General features: G+C 38.0%; 1 protein-coding gene across 4 annotated transcripts in view; it reads left to right on the top strand.

Annotated features, from left to right (window-relative positions):
* LOC131667343 (protein turtle-like) overlaps positions 1-12,402 on the top strand; it is an 80,020-nt gene that overhangs the window by 44,951 nt on the left and 22,667 nt on the right. For all 4 annotated transcript variants that reach the window (XM_058940679.1, XM_058940681.1, XM_058940680.1 and 1 more), the window contains exons 3-5: positions 5,975-6,104; positions 9,960-10,174; positions 10,311-10,646. In XM_058940679.1, the coding sequence (XP_058796662.1) occupies positions 5,975-6,104; positions 9,960-10,174; positions 10,311-10,646 (681 nt within the window). The remainder of the gene's footprint in view (positions 1-5,974; positions 6,105-9,959; positions 10,175-10,310; positions 10,647-12,402) is intronic.

Genomic DNA, 12,402 nt, shown 5'->3' on the forward strand with positions numbered 1-12,402 from the left:
TTATACATCTATATTTGGCACGAAATGAGTATTTTTTTTCTATAGTCGTGATGACGCGATAATAAATTATTCGTATCTGCATGGAATTTTTAGGTAAGCATTGTATTGCAGTTTGTTCGGTTATAAATAATTGAATATAATTATAAAAATAAATACATTACAAAGTATATACTATTAAATATAGAGTAACTGGTAAAGACTGCTATTGGATCCGAAGGTAATATATTAAATGAACCAGATTATTACATATGCAATAAAAGGAAAGCTTTAAATGTATAATTAACACTTTTATTATCAGTAATCGAATTACTTACGATTCGTGTATTTACACTATATTCATCGCATTTTAACTCACTGATTTTTTTGAGATTTAAAATTAATGATTAGTTAAAAAATACTTTTCATTAGTAATATTGAATCTAAAAATAATTTCGATGTTTATTGTCATCATGTATTCATATATCAATTCAAATAAGAATGTCTCTATTTCGTAATCATCTTGTGACCATATCCATGTTATTACTAATCATACATTCACTCTTTACGATTCCTGTACATTCCGTTATCAATGAAGTCTGTTCTACAAAACTAGTTAATTTCATATTTCTTCAAAATCTAAAGTAAAAACTCTATGTATAATAATAAAAATAAAAATTTCTAGATTATTTTCAGTCTTTTCTACAATTTCCCCACATTTATACGCATAACTGCAATGTTGCTCACAGTACCGTGATGCATATAAGAACAATTTTATCTACATCAAAAGTACTGTTTAGCAAAATCAAACAGAAGTATCTATCGTATAGTAGAACCAAGTAACTACCAGTTAGCAGCGTACTTAGATGAGAGCGTATGAGAGAAAAACTGACAAATGGTGCGGGCAGTTATATAAAGCGCGTATACCTATATCTACTAAACTAAACTAAAAGCACAGGCAGTAGTTATATTATTATTATTATTATTGTTGTTGTTATTCGCAGTAGTAGTAGTAGTAGTAGTAGTAGTAGTAGTAGTAGTAGTATGTAGTAGTAGTAGTAATAGTAGTAGTAGAGATCACGAAAGAGAGGATGAGAACAAGAGACAAGGAGAGGAAAGAAGGCAAGCAGTCGAGGCTTGTAATCGCGATAAATCGCCTTGTAATTGCCGGCGCAAAGTATAAGCAGGACCCTCGTAAATAAAGCCTACGTCGCCTCAGCCGGTAGCTAATACTGGCCTCCTTTTCTTTTCTTTTTTTCCCTTTTTTTCTTTCTTTCTTTCTTTTTTTTATTTTTATCGTCGACGTTTGCGACTCGCTCGCTGACGAGGTAATCTTTATTCGCGTTTACGGCCTTCCTTCATATCCCACACCCCCTTCACCTTCCTCTCTCGCCTAAGTGAATTCTAAGAATATTGCAGTTTCGATATTGCGCCCGGGAAATCTTTTATCCCGCCCGGTATTCTCATCATACTGCTCCACGTGACCACCATCGTTTTAATGTCACCGAAGAATCTCTCTCTCTCTCTCTCTCTCTCTCGCTCTCTCCGTCTCTTTCTCTCATCAGAAATTTATTATCGATTCTCGGCTTGCTCACGGCCTTTGTTTCTGCAGGTCTTTTTTCTCATGCCTCTATACATGTGCGCGGCAGCGACCACATCGATTGTCGCTGTTTAGTTTGGCGCTGTTGCTGCTGCTGCCATTGCTGCTATGTGGAGTGTCGCAGTACCGAATATTGTAAAATAAATTTCATGCCACTGACTGAGGAAAATGTCCCCTATTGATTTTATTGAATATTTAAACTAAGCTCGACGTTGCTGCTCCTCGCAGCGAAATCTCTTTCGATTAAGCTATTGAAAGAATATTTGTACGGAATGTATTCGTATCACCCCCTTCTGGAGAAATATTATTTCAGTCGACAATCAAGAGCATAGCGAATGCTCGCAATTGTTTATTTTTTTAGGTCAAGTATTTCTTTCTTTTAGATGAATATTTAAAAAATTTAGTGTTTTTGATATATCTAAGTGAGTTGTTAATATAGCTATATCATCTGCGTAAGTGACAATATTAGTTTTCCATAGTTCGATGATCATGGGTATAGATTAAATATAGTATGAGGCCAAGAACATTACCTTGGGGAATGCCAACTTTTATTGGGTAAAGTTTTGTGGTATCATTATTTATTGTTACCTTAAAAGCTCTTTGATTTAGGTATGATTCTAAGAGCAGGTAGAGATTTTTTCATACGATTTTATTAAGTTTATACAATAGGCATTCGAGCCAGACGTTATCAAAAGCTTGAGCTATATTAAGAAATACGGCATTACAATCTTAATTTTTTTCGAAAGTATTTTTAATTTTAGTAATGACTTAATTTGTTCTATTGTCGCGTGGTTATTACAGAACCCGAATTGGTGGTCAGGTATCATATTTTGTTCTGATAATACTTTATTTAATCTTTTCTGAAATAATCTATTTTCTTCTGGGCTATGTCATGGTCTTTTATTTAGCACTGTTTTCAATTTGTTGTTTTTTCACTTGTTTTCTCTATATAATTTCTAGTTGGTGTTATTTGCACGAATCGTTTATTTGCAGCCATGTTGACTGAGTTTAATTTAAATATGTGAGTATGTATGTTTTTTGCTTGTTATTATTGAAATTGCATGAAAATTTTACTTAGGAATGCTCGGATTTTCAAAAGCGTATTATCAAACGTCTGTATAGGATGAACTCAACAGAATGACTCTATAAAAACTGATTACAACTTTCTCTTCTATCCTCAACAAAAATTGTAATTTTCTCTTTATCTCGTAAAATGTCTTCTTGTAAATGATTGTTCAAATTGAGCAGCGCATAAAAAACATTTTACTTCCGTACACGAATTAAGGAAAACAAAGTTCCAGGCTTATATAAATCTCCTCGACATTATTCAGAGAAACACATTTTTCATCTCACTTTAATCCAAGAAAAAGAACGGAAAAATAAAAACAGTGCAATTGAATTTCAATGAGAAAGATGTTCATTCGAATGTTTAAATTGAAATTCTAACGACGTTGGAAAAGTTGTTCGTTCAAAAGCATCACCGTTCATTACAATGCAAATGCCAACGCCGAAAAGAGAGAGGAAGTAAAGCTTAACCAAACAATAAATCTCTCGTTGGAAAGCCACTCAACACTTCACTAAAAAAAAAGTCGCCTGTCGTTTATTTTTCGCCCTCGACAAAACGAGAAAAAAAAATACATACAGAAGCATTGCGCGAAACTCGAGAACTCGCGAGCCAATATAACCTTCCCGCCAACCCCCTCGACGCCTTTTTTCATAACAAGCGTAGAAGGTGGTGCGGAGAGAAAAGACTAGAGGGTAGCGGGTGGTGGGGTGAAATCGTATACAATTACGGAGGCGCAATAGCGCGACTGCCAAGAAGGCCCATTGAAATTCAAAGAATTCAATTAGCATTCACAGCTTTCCGGTGCGATTATGCAAACGAGACGTTGTCCTGTCCTCTATTTCTCGAGTACTCTGCTCTCTCAACTTCTCTATGCGCCTCTGTGTGCGTATACGCGTGCGAAGCTGTTTTCGAGGGAGAGAAGAATCGTTGAATGACTGATAAAAATGACTAACGAGCGAGCTGTAATGTCGGGGAGACCCTATGATGTTTCACTTTGCAGGAGAGAACGGTCAAGTGTACTTTGTAGCCACGCGTGCGATGCTTTAATGCTCACCAAGTGAAACCACCGTTAAGCCCCATTTTCATGTTCAGAAATGTAGGCGGCATCTCGATTCCAGAACACGATAAAGAGTGGCCTTTACTTTATTTTTCAATTCAACAGTTCAGATCAAGAATCCATACAACAGTCATATGCACATGCGTATTTGTACATTTGACATTTAAATGATCGACTTTCAAACGATGCTCTGTCGTCAGATGTACGTGCCGAAATGCGCATTCGCTGTATTGTTCTGGGGAGAAGTGATGTCTATTTTTAAATGTAACCACCACGTGCTCTGACTGACAGGCTAATTTTTCAAGTGTCACTTTTGGATGATCCAGTTCAATTTGAAAGTGCTCTCGAAAATCATTTTGTATGTGTCCAAGAGACTTAACATAGTTTTAGTTTTCAACAACACAAGTATCGTCGATATGTCAACGCGGTTTTTTATACCGTTGAAACGGCGACGACGAGTATGTAAATTTGACACGCGACAGCTTTTTCATGCTCCGGATTGAAAAATAGACGGATAACGAGTAGGTGTATGGGGAGCGCACATAGAAAAGATTCATCATTATGAAAACAAACAAAATTTTCCACATTCATCAACCTCAATTAGAAGCGTTTCGACGTTGTAATCTTAAAGTATTACCATATCTTGTTACTCCGTAGAGAGCTGGCAGAAACGTAATTCGTGTGAATTCGCCTCTATGTTTGAAAAGCAGCAGCGTGGATCTATAACGAGGTTTCTCAGTAATAATGCATTGGTTCAGAGAAGGTCTTTTGTTCCCCTAGCGCACGCGCGACTACAGCGAAACCACGATTCGATCCATTCAATTTCGGCATCGCGCGAGCAATATTCTCTCTCACTTGTTTAGACGTCCTCGTTGCCACCCCTTACTTTTCCCAAAGACCACGACAAAGTTTGCGCTAGCGAGTTTAAGCGTCATTTTTGTCGTGATAAATGAAATTGCTCCGCGCTCTCCTTGCAACTTCTTCTTAACTTATAATCCGACCACGGCATGCGCCGCACTCTCTCTCTCGCTCACGACACTTCATGAATGTACTTTCTCGCGTGTCGCCTCGCTTTTCGCCTGGCTTACGTGCTGCTATGCTGCCGCATTCGTGATTGTTGTAGACAACTCGGCGCTATACTAACTTGTCAATAATGCACCGCGTTCGTGTTTATGAATACACAGAGAGATGTTAAAGTTTAGATGATAGTCTAGCAGCTGAAACTAAAGCTTCAAATGAAGAAAACGACAGCACGCAAGGGAAATTCGTAGAATGGAGGCAGGAATGAATGGACGAATGGACTGTTAGTGTCAAAGTCCATGGCTTTTCTCGTGGAAATCGTAAAGTTAATCGAAAAGGACGGCACGGAGGAAAGAAGAAAAAAGGAACGGACACAATACCATAAGATAGCCCGCGCGTAATTTGCTGGAAGTGAATTGGTTTCAATCCCACCTATTGCGCGCTTTCCCTTTTTCCTCCGTAGTAGCGGCAAGTCTCGCGCTCGTCTCCGGATAATCGGAGAGAAATTTTCCCCGACTTACGCGAGAAGTCGGTCACGCGCGAGCTCGAAACTCGTTAAATCGTGGGGCTGTGCTGCTCGCGCTCGCGTACTACGTGTAAATCTGATGAAGCTTTCTACCCTGCGCAAAAAATAGAAGGATGAAGCATGAAGTACAGCTTTGACATAAAAGTGGATTCTTCTAACGACCCTCATACCTAGGATTATACCTATAGAAGCTTTCAGCGTTTGCCTTCTCTTCTTCTTTCCTTCAAATTGAAATACAAGCCTGCGTCTCATGCAATTGTCAACGCTGTCAACGGTATATCTAGTTTTTATTCAATTACGGTTAGTTTGAAGGTTCAGAGTATTTTATGCTCTTTGGCTACTAAATATCACGATAATCAGATGGTAGGCCAGTATCACGAGCTAACACCACTCGTACTTAACTAACTTTGAAAGTTCGTTATAGCTTTTCTTATATCAATGCGGAAAAATCCTATTCCATAATTCTTGATAAAAAAAGACTCTCTTTACCCGTATAATATAATCATAGTGTTCAAAAGAGCTGACAAGAGTGACGAAAGTATCTCAAAGGATTAACATTACTTTTTTCTTCTCGCACGCTTTTCAACCACTTTCTCCAACTTTTTTTTTTTTTTTTTGGAGAAGCTCAATTCTTTCGGTCGCGACTTTATTATTCAATTTATTAAGCGAAATTAAAAGAAAATGAAATATTATAATAATTTTTAACCGCAGTCCATTTTTTGCTTACAGTAAGTTTCACGGAAGTGTCCGGTATAGCTCACGGTAAAGTGCGACTGCCATGCAGCTTGAGATCTGAATACGACGATGTGGCCAAATTAGTGCTCTGGTACAAAGAACCAAGTAACGATCCAATTTATGGGTAAGTAACAATTTGATTCAACAACCGAACTCTATTCAGCAAAATAGAAAATAGCACCTTCACTCAAAATAATGTTGCCAGCTGTATGAAATACCAAAACTATAGAAGCATATAATTTAGCCTAGTATCACTAGAACAGGATAACCCCACTTCGCCGTACAGAATCTCATATATCGTATAGCGCGTCGAGGGAAAAACGGCGTTTGGCAAAATATTGCCATTTATCGATTGCCCCAACGATTTATGCGGCTTGTATACTACAGCTTTGACGACAAGTGGTAACGTTTTAAATTCCTTTAACAGTGTTCGCTTGCCATCGGGCAAATTCAACATTCCTTCTTTCGCGCCGCTCGCCACTTTTCCGCTTTTCGAGCCGTGACATTTTTATATAAAACGACAACGACTGCAAGAGAGTACGCGCTGGTATTATAGATCCTACTTACGAAACGTAATAAGGTGTAAGATACGCGCCGCTGTATGCATCGCCTCGAGCTCTCTTCCTCTTATCCCTCTTACTATTGTGCGAATGCGCAGTTTTATGTGCCTGCGCGCTTTTGTTGTTTACCCTATTCCCCAAGTATATTACCGTCGTTCATGCAACCTACCTGATAAATTTATACTTTTGATGTAGTTGACATCATGTTATTTTAAAATGACGTTATGCCCGCAAATATTTATTTTTGAATAAATTTATTTTGAAGGTACGCGTGTACATGTATAAGAATAAATTGTGCCAAGTTCCAGCAAACATTTTCCCGCAGAAAATGTGAATATAGCTGGCATAGTTTTTGGTTACGGAAAAATTTGAGAAAAATTTTCGGTAGTAATCACATCGAAGACTCACAGCAATTGACAGTCTCATGCGCGAAGATTTATTTATAGACGGAAAAAGGGATGTTTATGACATTTAATTAATAAAGTTTAATCAAGACCAAACTCTAGCTGTCATAAAATAAATACTAGGTTTAATCATATTTACATTGCTTGCAATATTCTAATAAAATTAAAATCAGCTCGTTCCTGTAGACGTATTCATAGTTATAATTCTTTACCAAGAAGCCCGCTGAGTAATTTCTCAGAAAAAAGAAATCTCGCGCTCTGCAAATCTTCCGACGCGCCAGCGAGCTAATCTCTTCCACCGTTCTCGAAAATTTTGCAGCTCTCTCTCCTCTCTTTTTGTGGGGCAGGCCTCAGTGCTTTTAATCCAAGCTCTGCTGCTGCTACTGCTGCTACTCCGTGCAACACCGTACAAACTTTAAAATCTCTCTCTTACTCTCATGCCAAGACTCTCCACTGAGAGAACTACTCTCTCTCTCTCTCTCTCTCTCTCTCTCTCTCTCTCTCTCTCACGGAGTATAGTCTTAAATTATTTATTACACGATGAATTTTCCTTGAGAGCGCGCGAGCGCACGCTTATCGTCCACGCGCCAGACATTTAAGAAACTTCCGTTTTCCGCCTCGCTCGAAGAATCCTAATAGCCTAATGCATGTTTTAAAAGCAGACCGACATACTCGCCTACTTTACTCTATATAATTATTTATCAATCGAGGTGTATAATCGTTTGTTAATGCTTTCAATCAATGGATGTAAAAAAATTCACGTAGACTCTAAGATAAAATTTACATGGTAATTTTGATACTTGATATTTTTTGGAGATGTGGATTTTTAATGGGTTTGAAGAGTAATCAAATTATAGAAGGTTCAGTGGATTTATATAACGAATAAAATCTATAAATTAACCCAAATGTTGCATCGTGAATGGTGATTATACCAGAAACGGCTAACAATAAATGTATTAAGTACTTGAATTCAAATGCCATTTCCATCATTTACAATGAGAAATATGAATAAAATTCATTACGTTCGCTGAAATTTGATTACGAGTATAACTGTCTTTAATACCCTTGTTGTTACATGTTATTGTTACTTCAACAACTGCAGGGGTACACTACATATATATGTACGTATCAGTCTTGGTTTCTTATAGTTATAGGAGGCATGCAACGAGCATCCCACTAAGTTCAATCAAACTGACTTTTCAATTGTTGATTGCATTTCGTCTTGATATGATTTTTTAAATATGCCTTTCCGTTATCTTATCCTCCGATTCTCAAATTAGTTAAATTCAATCATATTTCTACCTGCTTCTTCATTAAATTAAGTAATATTCCTACTTACGTAATACAAAAGTACTCTCCCAAGCATTTAATCAGCTCTGGAAACCCGTAAAATGAGCGAAATAGAGATTGCATTTCCTCATCTCGGAATTCAGCAATGTAAACTCGACACAGCTTGATCCACGTACAGCTCTTTGTAACCCAGTAGTTCCCAGCAGCCGACGAGTACAAGTACATAAAAGATAGCATTTGATCAATCAGCGCCCCTACACTCTTCACGAGGGACCCAGGATCATATATCTAGAGCATACTCGAAGAAGGAGAATCGATAGCCTGTGAAGTAGAATCGTGCGCACTGCTGGTTATCACTCGGCACTTATCGCTGAAAAATCCGCGGTAGCTTTAAGTCCTCTCACTCTCTCTTTCGCGCGCGCGCGCGCACTCACGACATATGTGATGGTAGCACTCACAAGGGAAAAGCCACAGAGCGGAAGAATTAAATCGTATTTCAACGTCAGTGCTGTGCGCAGAGGGCTTTGGGAATACTCAGTCACGAGAACGTCCGTGCGCAAACCGGAAATCCGAACTCTTGCGCGCGAAACGCAATTTAACTTTTAGTCGAGGAATCTCTCTCTCTCGCATTCTTACACCTGTTAGATCGAATGCCTCTTTCTCTCTCGGAAGCGTAGGATGCTTAATATGCAATCACGCACGGCAATGGCTCCCAAGCGGCTTACCCTCGGATTAAAATGCCATGGGTACAGAGTGCGAGCGAAGCAGTCTCTCTCTCTCTCTCTCTCTCTCTCTCTCTCTCTCTCTCTCTCTCTCTCTCGTTCGTCGCTTTGACTCTCGGGGACGATCGTTTGCGACGATCTTCATAGGACTATTCTCTCTCTCTCTCTCTCTCTCTCTCTCTCTGTCTCTTCAGTCCCGCTGGACGACTCGCCAAAGTCGGCTTTTCGACTGATCTCTCTCATTTCACCTACTTGCATATATGTCTTGTTCATAGTAGGCTTAATTCTTTTTTTTTTCGTCCTCGTGGAAATCCCGAATGCATGCTAAGTTATACGGATACTTTGAAAGGCAATTTTTTTAAGCTTCATTACTTCGTTATATTATTATCAAGTGAGTATACTGTGATATATACTAGTTAGGTTGACAAAAAAATCCATAAGTTACTATATAACAGTGTTCGTTTCTGTATAATTAATTTAAAAATTTTTATGTGACTTTCATTGTTTTCTAAATGTTAACAAAACTATTAGAATTTGAAAGAAACTGTTTTCTGAAGATACGCACCACTTGTACTGGCATCACCACGTTAATTCTGTAAATATTGATCTGAAAATCAGCCTACTCACTGAATTTTTCATGGCTAAATGAGCTTCACTAAATTTTATTATTTCTATGTTGTTTTTAGTTTTAAAACACAAATTCACTTCTAACATAAATACAAGCTCATTAGAACGAAATAACACATACACAGTATAAAATAAACTTTTAATTAAATGCGAGCATTCAATCAAAATTAAAGCAGAAGGAGAGTGAGTGGAACAGAGAGAAATTCGTTGGCAGCAGTCGGGTAGCATAAATTATTTTAGCTAGAATAGCTATAAGCAAATTCAATTAAATGGGAATAAAACGAGAACAAACCGGAAAAATTTTGGCAAAGAGTCGAGAAGTCGGTTGCTAAATCAACAGAGCGAAAATTTGAAATTGGAATTGGTATTTTTCCAGATTCGACATGCGTAAAGGACGGCAACGGGATAATGCAACTCGTTGGTCATCGCCGAAAGCATTGGGTCACAGAGCTTACTTTTCCGCGAATGATCTCAAAGATGTCTTCTTGGACGTTAGCGAGCTCAAACCTAAGGACGAAGGGCTTTACAGGTGTCGAGTGGACTTTGCCAACTCTCCGACGACTAATCAGAAGATAAATTTGACTGTGATTGGTGAGAACACTCTTAGTCTACTGAGTGCTAGCTCGATTTATTATGAAATCTGCTATTTCCGTATTTTGTATTTTCGTGCTTAAAATGTATTTTACTGGTGAATAATAATGAAGATAATATATATTTACGTCAACAGAACTACCAAGCCAACCAGTAATCTTGGACGGCAATACAATGAAGCCAGTGGGGGAAATGGAAAAAAGTTACAATGAGGGAACTGACGTGAAGCTAATTTGCATTACCCGTGGTGGTAAACCACCACCTCGGTTAACTTGGTATTTGGAGAACAATGTCATCGACAACTCTTATGAGTATAAACCCTCGATTGGTCAGACAGTCAATCATTTGGTTTACGAGCGTATCCAGAGGCATCACTACAATGCTCAGTTTGTCTGCCAAGCCAACAACATTCCTCCTGATTCTCATTTCAGTGTGGATCCTCCGGTTGCAATACTTGCACTCATTGTCAATTGTAAGTTTCGCCCTTATTTCTTATTTTAATAATTGCTTATTAAAAAATATTTTTTTACTGGAAGCTTTGCATGTCGGGAACAAATGTTTGGAAGAAATTTTCGATGATTGCGCCATTGTATGTTGAATAATTTCACATAAAAATCGACTTGGTTGCCACTACTTCATTTATAATACGCTCGTTTATTTAATGAAAATTAAACGTAAAATATGGACTAAATTATTTACCTATTAAAACAAGTTAAATTTTTATGAAAAAAAAATGCCGAGATAAAATATTAAACCCGATAATGTATTATTACGTACATCGAGTTAATTTCATTAATATCTCCAGTGAGTGAAAGTACATGATACAATAACGTTGTAATTACATTCGTCCAAAATATCAATAAGTTCGCAAATTGGTACTATTGAAAAATTTAACGGAATTGCTATGCTTGACATTTGTGACACCAATCTCCATTAGCCTATATTGAATCGAATCAAATACAAAAGCGTCCTAACGATTTCAAAATTCAACGACACAGGATTAGTTGTGCACGTAGCCAAAGCCTGTTTCTTCAGCTTTGAAAAATACTAATATAGTAACACGAGCGTTAATAATTTGGTCTCCCGCTGGACACGCAAAATGTGCTTCATCCTGCATTAGCGAAATGTGCCTTTCTTCGTTCCAGTTTTCATTTTTTTCTCCTTCGTATTGTGTATATTTTAAAATTTTTCGAGTGGGCTGTCCGAGAAATATGATTGGTTCATGCGACTGCTTGGCGGCTTCTTTTGATTCTATTGTGTCTGAAATGGCCGCGTGTCGAATTGTGACGTCCGTCAGATCTCTTGACTGTTATGCCATGTTAATTGGAAGTTATCACATGGATCTTTGAGATATTACGCACTTTCAAAATCAAAAGAAATGTCTGTTATAAATGGAATATCGAGATTAGATTTAAAAGATCTTTCTTAACAGATTTAAAAGATCTTTCTATAATTTTCTATAAACTTTAGAAAAATAAAAATATAATTTTTGCTTCCAAAAAAGATAAAAAAAATTTTAATTTACAATGAACAATTTAGTTCAAAAATTTCTCCCGATAAGATCCACACAAAACTAAAATATATACTCGAAAATACTCAGTGTTCCACAAAGTCCTCTCAGGGGAAACGACTTGGTCTGAATGAAATTGCAATCAGCGCTAAAACGTAGAAGATTGACTTGCACGACAATAACGCGACGTTTGACAGTCAGCCGGCGTAATTCGCTGGAAAGTCCCGAGCCAGAAATTAAATCAAAAGGCCTCAAGGCAAATTTTCCTTCTCTCTCTCTCTCTCTCTCTCTCTCTCTCTCTCCAGAGGATCCATCTACAGCACACCTTCTAAAGGCGTCGAGAATTACCGGCTCTTGCTTGTCGTGATTACGTCCGAAAAAGATGTGCGTGCCTTTTGGCTTTGCGGGCCACTATACAGAACTTGCTCTCGAGATAAGACCAAAAGCGAAGACGGATCAGTGAATCGCGTGTCCGTTAGCTCGCCCCCCCCTCCCCTCCCCCGCCCTAGTTCGATTTCTCACTTACTGCACGAAAGAGGGCGCGAGTGTGAGTGTGTGTAGAATCAATTTCATTCATCCACACGTCCTCCCTTACTTTGATTCCAAACAGCGGCAGTCCACTTTATGCGAAAGAGGGTTTCCGTAAAAAAGTTTGTCTCTCTCTTTTCATTTTTTCTTTCCACTTACACTGTGCACGTGAGCTATTTTCATTCGCTTT

Source organism: Phymastichus coffea, unplaced genomic scaffold (assembly GCF_024137745.1).
Source record: "Phymastichus coffea isolate CEN01 unplaced genomic scaffold, Cenicafe_Pcof_1.1 PCOF00065, whole genome shotgun sequence".
In the NCBI taxonomy this organism is placed as follows: Eukaryota; Metazoa; Arthropoda; class Insecta; order Hymenoptera; family Eulophidae; genus Phymastichus; species Phymastichus coffea.